Source organism: Pipra filicauda, unplaced genomic scaffold (assembly GCF_003945595.2).
Source record: "Pipra filicauda isolate LSUMZ 115617 unplaced genomic scaffold, ASM394559v2 scaffold30_size5312502_pilon, whole genome shotgun sequence".
NCBI lineage: Eukaryota > Metazoa > Chordata > Aves > Passeriformes > Pipridae > Pipra > Pipra filicauda.
In genome coordinates this window covers 5156741-5174749 of record NW_024104432.1, presented here as the reverse complement: position 1 = coordinate 5174749, position 18009 = coordinate 5156741, and the positions used below count along the sequence as shown (strand labels likewise).

At 36.5% G+C, this 18009-nt stretch overlaps 1 protein-coding gene across 1 annotated transcript in view; it reads right to left on the bottom strand.

The window, feature by feature from the left end:
• The window catches only part of LOC113992859 (protein eyes shut homolog), a 262860-nt gene that overhangs the window by 55597 nt on the left and 189254 nt on the right, over positions 1-18009 (bottom strand). The window contains exon 8 of the mRNA XM_027730560.2: positions 1657-1829. Coding sequence (XP_027586361.1) covers positions 1657-1829 — 173 coding nt within the window. The remainder of the gene's footprint in view (positions 1-1656; positions 1830-18009) is intronic.

Sequence of the window (18009 nt, the reverse complement as noted above, 5' to 3'; positions counted from 1 at the left end):
TTGGCCTACATTTATACTCTGTCCTACAACACTGAGTGTTCTTTCTCATTTTGCTTGCTTACAGTGGTGATCCAAACAGAGTTTTCCCTTTCCATTCAATAAAATTAATTTTTTCTGTGGTTTCAAAGACTTCAGCTTTGTAGTATAATCAAACTAATGAATTGGTGTACTTTCAATTTATGTTCTCAATTTTTATTCAGTCTCTCAATTTAGAAACAGTTAGATGTGAAGAGTTGCAGAAGAGCCTCATTAAACAGTGACAGAGAAAAAGCATTAGATGATACTCAGCATTGACAGATGCAAATTGGGGTAGATTTCAGAAACGGTCCTATCCTTAAATATAAAATGGTGGGCTCTGAACTCACCATCAGCATTCAAAGAGACAGGTGTTAGGAGTTTTAATAAGCGCTTTCATGAATTCAGCAGTGTACTCATAAAAGGAAATAGAATGGAGGAAATGTTTAAGAAAAGGGCAGAGAGTAAAAGAGAAAAATGTCAAACACTACTGTACAAAGCAGTAGCATTATCACACCTTGAATATTGCACCTCGAGTCAGGTCTGGAGTGTCATTTTAAAGAGGATACAGTGGAATGGAGAAGAAACAAAGAAAGGTAGGCTGTATGACTAGAGATACAGCATACGAAGTCCCAATGTATTGTGCTCCTGCAAGCTAAGAAAGATTACCAAGAAAGTATCATACACACTTTATGTATTTGCCTCTATTTGCTATTTACTATTAATTATCAGGGTTAGATGAAAACATGGATAAAACATAAATGTTCATCTAGTGAAAATTTGGGGAATAAAAATTTTAAATAGGACTTAAATATGTATGTGATATGACAAAACCAAACTGATAATTGCTTAATATTTATTTGAAAAGGAACTTCATATGCATCATTAAATCAACTCAGGACCAGTGATTATTTTCTCTGTGTTAGATTTTTCAATCATTACTTCTTGCTACATTGATTGTTAGGGGACAAGAATACTTTGGATGTTCACACACAGGAATTTCTGACCTAGAACAATCATTATAATCAATGCCCAAGGAATAAAAGCCCTTCATTTGATAATATAAGTCAAAATGACCTATTTACTTTGCTTTATTAATTTCCCTTCATACTGTCTCCTGCTTCATGGCAAAGCACTTGGTAAATTTTAATTTGTTCCTCTTTTTGACCGGAAAAATTAATCAAATTTTGGTACCTGGTAGTATTCTTAAAATCCAGAAAGTATTCTTTATAAACTGATTTTGTATGCAAAATGTACTAAGTAATGCTTCCCTAAGTAGAGGAAAAATCAAAGTACAGGGCAAATCAATTTCTCCAAATGATCTCTCAGTCAAATCTCTCCCTCAGCTCTTCTCCAGGTAATTTACTAAAACATCAGACACTACCTTGTATTTCCTAGCTTGTAAACTCTCAGTTTCTTTGATCTATCTGTCTCCCTTTCTCTGATGTACACTTTTATGAAAAAACACTTGGGGAAGGTGATCAGCTCAGCCATTCTTTCTGACTGGATTTTGAGCTGTGTTTGTAGGTGGGGAGGTGGTCACTTTCAGTGTTTTGCCTTCAAAATATTTGACTTGTTTCTTTCCACAGCTTCTATGAATGATAGAAACTACAACCAACGCATGACGAAAATGGTTCTTACCTTCACTGCAGAGGATGCCAGATCTTCCATATGGACACAAGCAAACAGCATCTCGATTGGACTTTGGAAAACACGTAGCACCATTTCCACATGGATTTTCATCACAAGTCACAAACTGGCAAAGTTTTCCTGTGTAGAGTTTAGGGCATTCACAATACCAATTTTCTGCATCACTGAAAAATTTAAATTAAAAACAAAAAAATATGTATAAGTACCAAAATGCACTTAAAACAAACAGAACAGGTTTTATACTCATTGAAAATCGGTGGCATTTGACTTATAGTTGTAATAGGTCTCTTTGTTTTTAGTAGTGCACCTGGTATTAGGCATGCCAGAATCTTTATTGGTGACTTGACAGGTTCTTTGGTGTTTAATTTTATATTTTAATTTATGTTTCCTTTCATGGTGAGATATGTGACTTTTCTAATGTCTCAGTAGTTGCTTGTGTTCCATCTTTCATAAAACAGTCCAAACAACTGCTACAGAAAAACAGTTCTTCTATTATGTCTGAAAAAATGAAATCATGAAAACAAAAAAAATGAAAGTTACTACTTTACTTTGCAAATGGAAACATCATGTATTACATATAGCTTGTGGCAGCACAGTAGGATGTAAAAAAAACCTGAATTATGCTTACAGTAGTGACTACATTGAAACTGAAACAGAATAAACAGGTAATATCTCTGCTAAAAACTCTGAAAATTTATGTTTTCAGTCATAAAAACAATATTAGAATAGGCAACAGAATAATATAAGTTCTAATCAGTCTTGAGGGGTGACAAAACAAAAGGCTTAGAAATATGCATATTCTGTTTGTACAAATGATTTTTTTTACAGTATTCAAAGATAACACAATGACAGATATGGTAGGAAAACCAAAATCAGACAGGAAAAACAGAAGTGTAAGACATTCTCATCTATCATTTATTATAAATATAATTTCATTAAAGGTCTTATTTGGTCTTCTCCTTTTTTTTTATGGCCAAAATTAAATAATAGCTAGATAGGTCAGTTCATGTGATTGCTATATATTGTCAGTATTGAACAGAAAGATGTCTGCTTTATACTTGATAAGGTCACATGTGCCTGTGGGTATGAATGCAGAAGACATAAAGTGTGTTGTATCAAATCACAGTCGCTGTGGTTTTCCGATAATAGCACAATCATTAGGATGAGCACTAATGAAATATCAAATATATGTGATTCAAAAGCTCTATTATCTGCTTATAATATCCATGCAATCAGATTAAAGGAAATAATCTGAAGCTGAAAGACCTCCTGTATTTTTTAAAAGAGGGAAATAAGTAAGTCTTGTGACAGCCTTTGTTCATAGCAGTTGATTAGTGTGTTCCTAAACTGACCACCCGCAGATCTGGGGAGTGAGGATCTCAGCTGGAGAGTCTACCAGAATGAATCTCATGAATAATGCCCCCAGACACCTTTGCAAAGAAATTGCTATCAGCTGCAATAATAAATTTCTGTGTGTAGCCTGTTCTATTTAAAGATCTGCTGCAGACACTGGGAGAGGAGTGTAAATGAGATACTGGATTGCTTTCATTTGTGCAGCATCAAGAGTCCTACTTTCAGTAGTTTTAATACCAACATTACAGAATTCAGCTAATTAAAAAAGCAATAATAAACTGCATTCTTCCTGTAAATCTACAGTTGATGGTGATGATCTTTAACACTAGTTATTAAATGTGTTTCAGTTTGTTTATAGACAAAAAGACAGATCATCACTGCTGACTGCCATAATACACAGACTTTAGTCTTCATCTTTAAAGAAATAATTTTCATACATTCTTCTATTGAGCTCTATATGTAACACCGGCCATTTCTTTTTATAGGTTTATTTTTTCTGTTATGGAGAAGATTGAAAATAACAGGTCTCATAACAAATTATGAGGAGTTTATTGTTAACAAAATGAGCAATATTATAACATTTCACTATTGATGCTATAACATCCTAAAAACAAAGAAGAGTGACTCCTCATGAAGCAAAGAAAACACTTTTTAAAAAGTTCTTCAAAGTAATATAAAGCTTGAAAATATAACAGCTAACCACACTGAAGAAAATATCACAGCCAATTCACAAGAAATAGTATACTGAAATACAATGTCCCAAATTATTCTCTCTCAAAGCTGTCATTGTACTTTGTTAAGGAAAGGACAAGATTACCCATATTCTCCTGAATTAACCTCAGCTGCAAGACACACATAACGCTTGAATGACCAGGAACTTCTCCCAGGTGGATTTCACAATTTTATGCAAACCTGCTATCCTTTATAAGCGCAAGAAGAAAAGGAAAGGGGGCAGCAAATCAACACATTGGTATCTTTTGCCTATGCTGTACGTCTGTGAATGATTCCAAAAAAAGTCACTGAATAATTACATGCGTGAGCTGTAAAAAGTGAATAGTTCATGAAAGAAACAAGGAAATTATCAAAATTTTGAGGCTGTGAAATAAGAAAAAATTTTGGAGTGTTTTGCTGAAATATGACTATATTAGTGTTTGAGTTTAGATCCAGAGCATGGTTTTTAAGAAAACCTTCCGGTTGTTCCCAGCTGAAATGCCTTGTTTCACTTGTGTCTCAAGAGTATGTGAACTCAATTTCTTTCAGGTGAATCTGCACCAGAACATTGTCTCACACCTCAGATACTTGAGCTGCTTGGACTGGGCATTCAGTCCCAAATGAGGTCTAGTGTGAGTCAAAGCTCCCTGAAACATTAATAATGGTGATGTTGGGTCCTCAGCACTGATTGATTTACACTGTAAATCCATGCCTATTGAACTACATTACCTACTAATATGGGTGCAGATTTATAAGCCACCAAAAGAAAATCATGCAGCCATGGTATGTATTAAATATCAAAAATGGCTCCAGATTTTAAACTGGAGCACTGACAAACTCCAGAAGTAAATAGACAAAAAATCCCCCTAACTCTCCAGAATCATATAGAGGAAGAATGACACGAATAGTGAGAGAAAATGGGAGGAGACAAAAATAATGTAGAAAAGGAGTGGAGAAGAAAAGAGCAGTACTTCTAGAGCACCATCACCTCATGTCTCCAGGCTGATGATATGGGAAAAAAAAAGTGTAGGAAAAATGAATTGTTCTCTGACATTCTTGTAATCCTCTGAACTGGTAAGGGACACACTTTTCATCACTATTTCCCATGTTAAAATAGTCTTCTGTTCTTTGATTTAGACATTAGATTGGAAAGAAATCAACAAGAAATATTTGCATGATATATTATAATATTGGTAATTCAATAGTACGAATTCTTCTCCTTGAATCAATACTACCTCAGTGACCTGATTTAATAAAATCAAAGTTTTGTATAAGATTGAGAGCTTTGGGATGTCACCACAGGTTTTGATAACTTATTTATTTTAAATATTGCACAGTGCATAAGAGATGGTATCGTAGCACATTAATAATCCAGTTCCAGCTGTATTTACCACAGTTTTTAACTTTTAAACCAATTCTGTTTTTAAAAGAAAAAATTATAATCCCTCTGTACGATGTGTCACAGACATTATTTGTACTCTAGTGACAACTGCAACAGTGTTGTGGTTGTTCAAAACAGAGTATAATTTTCTATGTGCCTGTGTTTTTTCCATCTCTAAAGTGGGAGCACACTGAAAGCACTGCATATGCCATTTGTGTAGTTCTATGCAAGAGAGCTTCCCTGAAAGGAAACACACTCAACACCCTTTAATCATGATCTTTAAGGTCCCTTGCAACCCAAAGCATTCTATGATTCTGTGATTCCGTGATAGTACTAAGCTGAGAATGTCAAAAACTATGTGTCACAATGGGTTCAATATTTAATGACATAGGTTCTTTTAATGCTCTCACTATATGATCTATAATGAAGCTGTGGAAGTTGAAGGGAACAGCTCCTACAGTCAATACATAGTAGATGTAATTCAGTTTATTTTAAAAAGTTGTTACTATTATTTGTTCATAGTGCTATTTTGTTTAAAATTACTGGAAAATGAAAGGAGTAACATAGTTTAAATTATCAGTTTAAGTTGAATTACACTTCATTCAAAGATCCATTAAATTGATCCCCAGAAAACACTAGCATAATGTAAAGACAATTAAGATCTTCCTTCGAAAGCTTTGTGTAATAAACAAATTCACAGAAACTCATTGCAGCCAGAAGGGCAACTTTATCTCATGAATAATCTTAAAAATATCAAAGGACAATATATAAAGGAGGTGTTTCTTCCTTGTGCACAGTAGGTGTTTTTTAGTATATAATACAACTGTCAAACTTTCCTTGAATTATACAGCTCCCAAAAATCAATTTAGCTTTCATGCTGCTTTAGTACTTTCACTCAGGTTTCCTCAATTATGGTATCATCTCTAGATCTGAATGCTTTTGTTGTCTTTACTGTTTTGAATCCTTTTCCCCCTTATCTGGAATGATTATTCTGCAAGTTCAGTGATTCACTTTAATAATTTATTTGTTTCAGTGAAAGCATTTTTGTATTGGTTTTGTGTGACCAAGTTTTGCTGTTGGGGGGTGTGGGCTACAGGAATGGCTCCTCTGAGAAGCTTCCTCCATGTCTGACAGAGTCAATGCCAGCCAAATCCAGGATGGACCTGCTGCTTATCAAGGCCAAACCCATCAGCAAGGATGGTAGCACCTCTGGGATAACATAGTTAAGAAGTGGAAAAAAAAGCCCTGGCAGCAGCCCATGAAAGAGCAGGATCTTGGCAGGACCTGTGGCCCCATGGAGAGAGGAGCCCACACTGATGCAGGTTTCTTGACAGGACTTGTGGCTCTCTGCTTTGGGACCCACACTGCTCCTGTAGAACTGCAGCCCATGGGAAGGACTCGCAAAGAGAATTTCATGGAGGAAACTCTTGCTTACTGATTATCTATTTCAGACCTTCAAAGATGTCATAATTTTCAAGAATTCAGGATGGTTATAATTTATTTTGCAATGTACTGATTCAAATTACTAAGACAGTTCTAACGTTTTAGGATCATGAAGCCTATTCTGTAGACTTTTATAAACCCTCTTTAGACTCCATTTTCTACTCGGTGAATATGCAGGTGGTTCCCCACCACATGAAGGATACATATTCATTAAAATGTATGATGCATAAGAGCTTCTGCCCTGTAATATGACAATTATGGCCACTTCTGTCACAAGAGGATACACAGTTGTGATATCAAGCACTTCTGGATGCATAACACTTAATGCTGGAGCGTTAAGGATCCCTCAGGAAAAAGTACAGCAAGCAATGGTTGGTGAAAACAATCCACCTGGACAGCAACCCATTCCCTCGCCACATCTAGGAGGAGAAATAATGGTCTGTCAAGCTGAGTCCATCCCAGTGACTGTAATTAGCTCTGACATCACTCCTTTCCCCAATCTCTTTGGTCTTTCAGTTAAATCTACATTTTCTCCTCCCTTGAGTTGTATGGGAAAAATAATGTCAAACAAATGTTGACATCTGCTAAAATGTATTTATAAAAAGAAATATTTTTTCTAAAGTTGAAAGTCTATGATTGTGATAGTAAAAAATTAGCATTATATGAAACATGTCCAGGAAAGCATATAAATGTTTTCAACAGCACAAGGTTGAAGGCAGATCTCCACTTCTTACTGAAATCGTATGCATCCTAAATTCAGTTTGTCCTTCAAAAATCTCTTATAATTCCTTATGACAGAAATCTTCCAATTACTCCCAGGATTCCCTAGGGCTCGAAACATCCTTTGATTCAATGTATCTGCAGCAGGACTCATGAACAAAGCAGTGACAGTGAACACTGGTGTGCAGCATGTTGCACACTGTTTTATTTAAACATACATTGTATGCTACTACTCATTTCTCTAAGAAATTTAAAGCAATCTTTAAGTACAGAAGCATTCATGACGTCAATGTTAGATGAATTTATAATTTGCAGAACTATGTGACAATAATTTCCAAGATTTCAGTCTCATCACAGAGCAACTGCAGTTTGTTACGCTGGTCATGAGGAGACAGTTAACAACAAAATTGTAGGACAAAATCTGTAATAGTTTGTAAAATAACAGCATTTATCTTAAATATACAACATAATAATGTTGAACTATAATGGCTATAATCTAAATACAGAACTCTCTATCTTGGACAGAGAAAAAAAATTCATGCAAATCTAGGTGGTCATTATACTTAAAATAAAATAAACTCTAAGATATGAATGAAAATAGCAATTTCTAAAAGCTCTATGAAAACCTGACAACATCGTAAGTAATGAGGTAAACCACAGTTGCTTTGAACTGACACAATCTTTACCATTCACTTTGGATGCTCCCTTTTCTAACAATTCTGAATGAATGAATGAACTTTATGGAGGAAAATCTGAATGGAACCTTCCTTAGAGAGTCCATCTTTTCATATTATGTCTTCAACTTATTTTTCTCAGTGATTGCCAAAATAAAATTTTTACCTTGCTTCATTTCTTAGTGAAAACATAAAACTGGATGCACAGGAATGGACTCTGCTTTTTGTCTGGACAGTTAATACAGCCACAAGGTGGGTCGAGAGCCACAACTGGGACAGAGCAGATCCCATGGATAACACTTTTCCATGGAAAGGAATGACTATGAGCCATACAACAATATTTTAACATTAATGAGAAAGACATATCTCTCCACTTTGCCTGTAAATCTTGTACATGGTTTATAATTTTCTAATTCTATTTTTTCTCTATCCATGGCCCCTGGGAGCTTTCTGGGTTTTTGTTTGGTTTTTTTTTTTTTTTTTTTTTGGGGGGGGAGATAATATTATTCCTCACTAATTCATGCCTTGAAGCATTTGTAGACAGATATTCTCTGTGTTTGTCAAATGTAGTCCATTGTTTTTTCTGTTTATGCATCACAGCAAATATGATTCTATAACATCAACTAACGTATACTAAAAAATGTCATGATATAAGTAATATATGCACCCCTGATCTAATCAGTAAAAATGGCAGTTCAGGACACTGCTTGGACTTTTACATATTTTCTTGAGAGAGTATTTGAGCTATAACTGAAAGTCATTTGTCTCCAGAAAATATTTTTTTCAAGTTCCTGGTCGAATGATGTTGATGACTATATATACAGCATAGCAGACTGTAGCCTCTCAAACATCAAATCCTAGGAACGTTGTAGGCTGAGTTAATTTCCATTAACACCTATATCTAAACCTATTATGAAGTTTGAGGTGATATATGAATGACACAAACAATTGCACTTGGTATATATTCTATAGATTTGTTGCTACACAAGGTGGTAGGTTAGCCAAAATTCTTTGGATGGCACAGACTAGGTAATGTAAGTTTCCTTACCAATGACCAAGATGATTTCTCTGCCACAGAAGGTAATTCACACCTCTGTGCCTTTTCAGTCTGTGGTTTCTTTGACTGGTAAGAGCTTTAACTCTAATATAGATAACTCCTAGAGAATTAAATAAGACTCAGGGAAGTTCCCAAATAGCTTTGTACAGTGCTCAGATAAGCACATCATCAGTCACATGGTGCGACTGAATTGATAGGTCATGTTTGAAGAACACCAATTTTCAGGAATCACCCCATATATACTGGTACATAAAGTCTAGAGCTAAATCTTATCTCAGCCCAACAGTGGTGTTTCATCACTATCCGCTATTGGTTGTTCAACTGATAGCAACAAAATAACAAAAAGTCCAAGGGCAATCAAGAGAGACTTCAGAGCCCTGGAATGATTGGTAGGCAGATCAGGAGCACAGGTAGTGATTTCCTTGATTCTTCTGGCAACAAGGAATAATATTGATAGGAATAGGCAGATCTATCAGGTCAATAAGTGGCTCCAAGGTTAGTGTAATAGGAAAAAATGTGGGTTTTTTGACTATGGGATGATGTATTCAACACCTGGTCTACTGACATCTGACAGGATGCACCTACCTCAGAGGGAAGAGTTCTAGTGGAGGAGCTAACAGGGCTTCTCGACAGAGACTTAAAGTTGCTTGGAAGGTGGAAAATGGCCAAAACCAGTCTGGCCAGTGATGAACAATGGGATGGTGTACCAAAATGTGATGAAACGAGCACTAATGGGATCCCTCAATCTGCCTCACCAGGTATTGGCTACAATGTACCACACATAAAATGTTTCTACACCAACGCACAGAGCATGAGGAATAAACAAAAGGAGCTCGAAGCTTGGGCCCAGTCCAGAGATTTGACATCACTGGCGTAAGTGAAACCTGGTGGGATGAGTCCTGTCACTGGAGTGCCCTGTTGGATGGTTACAGGGTCTTCAGGAGGGATAGGCAGGGCAGAAGAGGCTGAAGGGTGGCACTGTGTGTAATAGAAGGGTTAGAATGTATGGAGCTCACAGCTGGCAATGGCACAGTTGGGAGCCTCTGGGTAAGAATCAAGGGGCAAACAAACAATGTAGATGTCATCGTGGGATTCTGCTGTAGACTTTCTAACCAGGACAATGACACTTAAAAATTATTCTTTGAGGAACTAAGGGACACTTTCAAGTCAACTACCCTTGTCCTTATGGGAGACTTCAACTTGCCAGAAATTAACTGGGACCATCACACAACTGGTACAATCTAGGCCAGAAGATTCCTAAAAATCTTGGATGACAACATTATGGAACAGGTCCTAAGGGAGCCAACTCAGAAAGATGCCCTCGTTGACCTGCTGCTTGTCAACAGAGTGGATCTTGTAAACAATATGGAGATTGTTGGCTGTCTTGGCCACAACAATCATGAAGAGATTGAGTTTAAAATCTCTGTTGACAGGAAGAAAAATGCCAGCAAAACCTCAACTCTGGACACAGGTAGAGCAGACTTCAGGCCTCCCATGGCTTCCCAGGCTGCTCAGGCAATTAGTAAGGTCCCCTGGGAAAATTTTCTTGCAGGTGCTGGAACATCACCTCCATGTGCAGGAGCAGGCAATTCCCAAAAGTCAGAAGTCAAGCAGGCAAGGCAGATGGTTGGCTTGGGAAGAATATAGAGATGGGAAGAATATAGACATGGGAAGAATAGAGATGCTGCTTGCATGCAGGGGGGAGAAAATTTGTGTCGCCAAAGCTCAGCTGGAGTTGAAGCTGGCCAGAAATGTGGGGAACAATAAAAAGAGCTTTTTCAATTATGTTAATGGCAATAGGCAGTATAGAAACATCATTGGCCAGTTACAGGATGAGGATGGTCACCTCCCAAACAGGGACAGAGACAAGGCAGAGGTGTTTAATGCTTTCTTTGTCTTTGTCTTCAACAAAGATGACAGACCAAGGGGGTGTCAGTGCCCTGAGCTGAAGGACCATGACAGTGAGAATGATCAACTCCCAGTTGACCCTGAACTTGTGCAGGATCTGCTGCCCCAGCTGGATCCTGACAAATCTATGGAACCTGATGGGATTCATTCCAGAATCCTCAAAGATCTGGCTGAGGTCATTGCAAAACATCTCTCGATGATTTTTGAGTGGTCCTGGGAATCTGGAGAGGTCCCAGCTGACTGAATCTCTTCTCTATGGTGACCAGTGACATGACCTGAGGGAAAAGCTTGAAGTTGTGTCAGGGGAGGTTTAGGTTGGATATTAGAAAAAGGTTCTTCTCCCAGAGGGTGGTTGGGCACTGGAACAGGTTCCCCAGGGAAGTGGTCACAGCACCAAGCCTGACGGAGTTGAAGACGCATTTGGACGATACTCTCAGGCACATGGTGTGACACTTGGGCATGGTCCTGTGCAGGGTTAAGAGTTGGATTTGATGATCCTTGTGGTTCCCTTCCAACTCAGCATATTGTGATTCTGTGATTCTGTGATGTATTTAGTTACACTGTAAGCATGGAATGTGTGGTGCTGAAATGCAGAGAAAAAAAACAAACCTAAGCATCTCAGATCTTTGTGGTTCTTAGAACAAGAATAGTAAAAACTAGACTCCATCAGGAATTGCAGTCTTCTGCTCAATGTAGCATGAATAATTCCCACAGAAACAAAATAGCATTTTTTTTTTTAATTCAAAACCAAAACATCTCTTAAAGCTTCTGGGTGTCTATCCTCTGTCTCTCTTCCCGTCTCTTTGAGATTCACTTACTTCCCCAGGTAGGTCAGTTATTTTCTTCTACTGTCAGGAAAAAGAGAGTAAAAGAAAGCCACGACACTGTTTTCTTGTGCATCCTTATTGTGGGGTACCACTAGCTCTCCGAAGGAGTAAGAAACTCCTACACCAGAGGACTTCTGTTTAAACATTAACCGAAGCGTAGGAGGTTAAGGAAAACTTCATAGATTCCCTTAGCCCATGGCTCTATCTGAACATCTGCATTTAATTCAGACTAAGTTATTTCTTTAAATGACATCAAAGGTAGGTCACAAAAGCTGAAACCAAAAAGACGCTAGAAATTTAAGGATCAAACCTTGACCTCTCTGCCACAGTTTCATCCTACTACAAAATAAAGGTAGTGTGTAGGAGACTGCACAAAGCTTTTACGAAGACTAATTGCTTAAGCTTTCACAACTAATTGAACATGAGAAGGGCAAAAGAAGTACTGAGTACTAGAACTACTGACAACATTGACTGAAGTCAAAAGCCAGCAATCACTATGTGCTTTCAATTTTTTTACAATATGCTCTTTATCAATAGATTGAGTTGTTCTGTCTTGTATGTTGACCTTTTACTTTGATTGCTGCCTCAGCTCTGAATTTCACATGTTCCTGGATGATGGCTATGATTTACAGAGGATATAAAATGCCCTAAAACCTGTAAAATCAAATACTATAAAAGTGAGTGTTGGCAATTTTCACATGTGCAAGAACTGTAACTTTTAGAGTTGTCTCATTGCTGAGAATTAGCGTAGTTGGGTGACACACTGGAATAAACTGATCCAAAGTGCAATAGGAAAAGCCTGATTCACAGCTGATCTTTTGTAATTGGTACAAAAGGCCATTTGTGTACCATTTTCTCAAACAGACCTAACTTCAAATGCTAAGAGATTAGTCTCTCTCTAGTTTGTAATCAAGGTGTCAGATAAGTCAAGTTATCAGATTCATTTGCAGCAAAAGGTAAATGACTATCTTGAAAAAGTAAATTGCAGGAGAATATACGTTAGAGAGAAACCATTGCATCATGACATCCTTAGTAGCACTGTTATTTGCTTCCAGACTTCCTTCAGAGAAAAAAGTCAGTTTCTCTTCTCTGATACCATGATGTTGGTCCATTTTTTTTTATGTTTATGCAGAGGAATAACAGGGAGTTACTCTGTCAGTCTAGCTCTATAGGCTATCTTATCTTGCAAACTTTTGGGGACTGGAAATAAGCAGTTCTTTTAAACTTCTCTGAACTTACAGATAAATGACTAAAATATTCCAAATGAAGATTAGAGAAATGTGATAATTTGCATTTAATCATAGAGGATTTTAGAGCAGTTTTTGGAAAAAGCAGACATGAGATTTGGCATTGTCTGTAACAAAATGAACCTTTGAATGTAAATGAGCTTCTTCACATCTTCTGAAAATTTTTTATTTTCTGATGTGCATCAGTATGATGTCTGTCCATGTAAAATGAAAATATTAGAGCATTTATTAGTAACAATCTGATATTATACTGTGTCATTCTAATGTCTGAATATTTTATAGATACATCTGTTCACTGCTGGGTGGAATAAGTGGTACTTCAGTCTCCAAACCGTGCTGTACTTTTCTGACAAAAAGGCTTCAACCAAGGATGGTGATTTGAAGGGTCTATCCATATTTTTACCATAAAGTTTCAAGTCTGTGTCTACGTAGCAGAATGAAGAGATCATGGAAGCGGAATTAGAAATATTTGACTTTAATCTAATTAACGCTGCTACCACCTGCAGTGAAAACACAATGGGATGTTTCATCCTGATTGCTAATCCTTCAAGGAAAGCAGTACTTTTATTCAGTTTACTAGCATATATTCATATTACTGCTCATTCTATCTTCATGAAGACTACCTTACTTGTGCCTTTTCTGCAACCATTATCTCTTTATTTTGCTTTATAGACATGTCCTCTATGTATCCATAGAAACAAGCACAGAATGAACCGTGATGCTTTGCGGTCATGTTTATTTTGAATTTACTAGATAATGGAAGTGAGAGTGTCTTAAAAAAAAAAAAAAAGCCGGAGCTCTAACGCAGCCAGAGGTAAGAATACATTTTAACCCTTCCTGCTTACTTCCTTCAGTCAATTTCTAGCATACATAGTTACCAAAGCCATATTGGCTGCAACATTAATGAATGAATGTCTTCCTTTGATATCAATCCTCCTATAACTGAAATACACATTAGAGCTAGTGAGTGCGATTCACTATTACAACAGCTCAGTTGCTGGGCTGTGGAAGACTGTTTGTGGGTACTCAGTGATATAGAAATGGTAGTAGGTACTTGGAATTTCCCCAGGCTTCTAGGTTCAGTTGATCAAATTAAGTCAGCACTACTGAAAACCAGTGCTCTTGAAAATTCACAGCTTTTCATACACCGTAACACAAAAAGGCATAATTAGAATCAGAAATTTAATTCTTAGGTGAAAAAGGTGAACTGGAATTCCATTCTCTACTTCTGGACTGCTTATGCTTTCATATTAAAGATTTATTGACATAAAGTAATCCTGGACTACTAGCTAAACTTTAGTTGCCTCAATTTCTCTGTATGCCTGATCAAAGGTAGGGGCAGGTCACCTACTGATTATTCCTCTTTCACTCTTGCATTGATGGCTTCATTTCTGAAGGGAAGGTAAAAAATGCTCCCAGAAGCATTGTCCAAGACACTTGGACAATTTAAGGCTAACCTAGAATAGGGCCTGCAGTCCAAAAGTTATTTCAGACCTGTGCCATAAATTGTCCTAGAATCATGAGAACTTGATAGAATCTGAGGTTATGTAGCATTTTTATTTTATATGTGTAAAATTTAAAAATAAAAATGTCATCTGTGCTAGCCAAGTGAATTATACAACTATTAGTCAAAGGAAAACCGTTTCTTTGTTAACTGATTCTATTTTCTGATGTGCTTTCTACAGCCTTTTTAAGAGATTCAGAACTGGAAGGTAGTTCCCTGGAGCTGAGGTCCCTCCACAACTGAATAACTTTCATATCAAATAATATGTTTCTCTTGAAACACCTACCTGTAACTGAATTTCCAACATAATAGCATTCAACGTGTTGAAGGGTCAGACCACAGCATCAATGTTCAGTTTGTGTCTGAACAAGATCACTGTTTTCATGAGGATCATAATCTTCAGCACAGTGACAGATACTTTAATGCAGACAATGGTCTCTATGAAACCGCTTAGGAACTACAGAAGCTGGTAAAACAGCTGAATTCTTTGATGCATATGCTTTTCCTCATTGCAAAAAAAAAAAAAAAAAAAAAAAAAAAAAAAAAAAAAAAAAAAAAAGAAAAAGAAAAAAAGTTTTTGCTTTGCTCAAGGTCATGTAATCCTGAAAAGCTGATACTTAAAAATATGCTGTTGTGTGACAAATCAGGATGTGATACAAATCAAATGCCTTCAAAGGTAAAATAAAAAAATACTGGATTTGTGTGCAGAGTTGGTAATCAAATTTTTTCTGTGTTGGATATTAAAGAAGAGGATGCAAGAAGGTGGGAAATCCTACTGATACAGAGCTGTGATTGAATGGTATGCTCTGACATATATAGTTTTTGTACTAAATTGATGTGCATTTAGGTGTAGAAAAGTAGTAAATGATACGTTGTCATCAAAAACAAGGATAGTTTTTCATTTGCTTTCTTTAATTTTTTTTAAGTTTAATTAGTAAAATATTTACTTTGTTAATATTCACTTAGAACATTTTATATGTGATCAATGGAAACATGGAATATCATATTCACTGACATAAATAGGTCAGTTTGACATTGTATCATCTGCAAGATAAGGTCTTTAAGAGACCTTTAACTGGGACTGATATTAAACCATAGTTGATTATAAACACTTATTAACCATTTTTTCTACTGAACTATTTCAAACATAGAATCAACACTAGAGTTAACTAGTATTCTTCTATTGTATGATGGGCAAATTCCTATAAAATCTCACTTTCCTTTTGTACCTATGCTGTCATTTGTTTTTAAATGTGTCAAAGAGATAAGTAACTGAACTGTTTTAAGATATGTTAGTATTCATAATATCTTTTTGCCAAACAACACTAAAATTTTTGTCACAGTGGTATTTGTGAAAAGGGGATCTCTGGCAGAGATTTCTGCTAGTGCAGCCGAACACTGAATATCTTCATTAGAATTGAGTCTGCATTGTGATTGTGAAGAAAGCAGAATGAGAGCAATTTGTGTGGCAGTTGCTGGCTTGAGTCTTCCGAGATTTTGCAGTGCACAAAATCTTTTCTGGCAGAAATTTCTGTAACTCAGGTGGCTACTCTTAACTATATTTTCTCTGTCTAATATAATTCTATGTCTTCTAGTATTATCTAAAGCAATATTTATGCCAAGGTATCATTAATGTGTTTCCTGTGTTCCAGCAATTTGGTTTATGCTAGACTGGAAATTGCAGTCCTGGAAGAATGGAGTGATTCATTGCTCTTGTGTTTCTATGGTAAGCTTTTCCTCTGTAGTAATTATTCAGCTCCACAGGTGGTAGCTATGGCAGCATCACTTGTGCAGAGAGAAAACCATGCAGCTTCAAACATTTAAGGAAGGTTAAATTTTTTATTGCTAAAGGCAGTACTATACAGCACAATAATTATATATTACATTAATTACACAGTTACTATGAAAGATTAACTCATGCATAGTGAGCAAATCTGTAATAAATGCTAAAAATAGAAAAAAAATAGATATTAAGGAGTGATTCAGTAAACAAAGAATATTTGAAGCTGTACAAGTAAAAGTTATAAGTGGAAGATAGATAGAAAACGGTTGCCATGGCTTAAAAAAGCTATAATATATGCAACTGTAAGTAAGATGTTGGTATATTTGTCCATTTAATCTCAGGGTCACCCTTTATCTCCAAAGTGGTGCAGTTATGTTCCAAACAGGCAAGCTAATCTATTTTACACAGGAGTCCATAAATCTTAAATTTTAGGGAAGACAAGAAAAACAGATTTTATGAGGCCCCTTTAGCACTCTATTTGTTATTTATCAAATATCTTTTTGTATACATAGCTAAGCTGATGTGATACAGGAAGATGCAAGGAGCACTAGAACTATGAATTCATCTATGAATCACCAGCATAAATCACACAAAACATACATTAATCATTCCTTCCTCATACGTCACCACCTGCCAGGGGATGGCCAGTAATGTGCCCTCTTTCATTCTTAAACTGTTGCAGGCAGTGCCTGAAATAGTATTATGTCCTATTTTATGAAGGTTAAGTATCCTGGGGAAAAGGTATCATCCTCTTTCTACCCAAGCTATTAAAAAGCCTCATCCCTCATTCATCATCATTTCAACAAATACATCGTTCCTTAGTCACTGTGCACTCCTGCCTGACGGGAAATGCAACCCTCTGAAGAGCACAACCTCAGCACACTCCTATCACCTGTCTTATTGCAACAGCAGAGCTTTCCAGCCGCACAACAGAGATCCTGTGAGAAAGCCCCCAAACACAATTTATTGCAGCCAATCTGATGACAAGAAAAAAAAGTCCCTTCCCACTGTCCCAGAAGAAATTAACTCAATGCTCACAAGGCTCACAGGATGCACAGTTGTGCTCTGACCTATGAGTGAAAACCAGTGATCTCCCAGCAAAAGAGTTGTGGCTGACAAGGCAATATCATACAGCCTTTTCTTTATGAGATAGGAAAAAGAACAGGTGATCTATCTGAATAATTTTTGACATGTCTTATCAACTTGGACGAGAAACTCAGAACCTTTCCTCTCCTTTTTAGCTTGTGACATGCATTCTTGAAATGGAATAATTTTGCTTCTAAGAACTGTCCTGTGGCCAAGTACACTTCTCACCTGAAACAGTACACGCTAGCAGAGACACATACTATTTGTTTCTTTTGCTACTATGGTAATGTTTCCAAAATTAAGAATTTTGAAATATTGTGAGGGGCAAAGATAAAAGAGGTAAAAAGAGGTGGAAAGCCTAGTTATTACACTCCATCCTATTCAGCAGCAAAATAAAAGATATTTTTTTCCCTAGAAAAATGCTTTCAATTAAATGCTGATATTTTTAAAGCTAACTTTTACTATTTTTATCCTATTATTGTCATCATGACACTGCATACATGACACTGCTGCTGAGATGATCTGCCTTATGACAGATATTCAAAAAAAGACAATAGTTTAATTTTCTTCTGAGTTGATTTTAAGCAGGATTTGAAATACGTGAGATTTCTACTGGGAAATAGCATTTGCTAGAGACTAGCTAGGTCTCA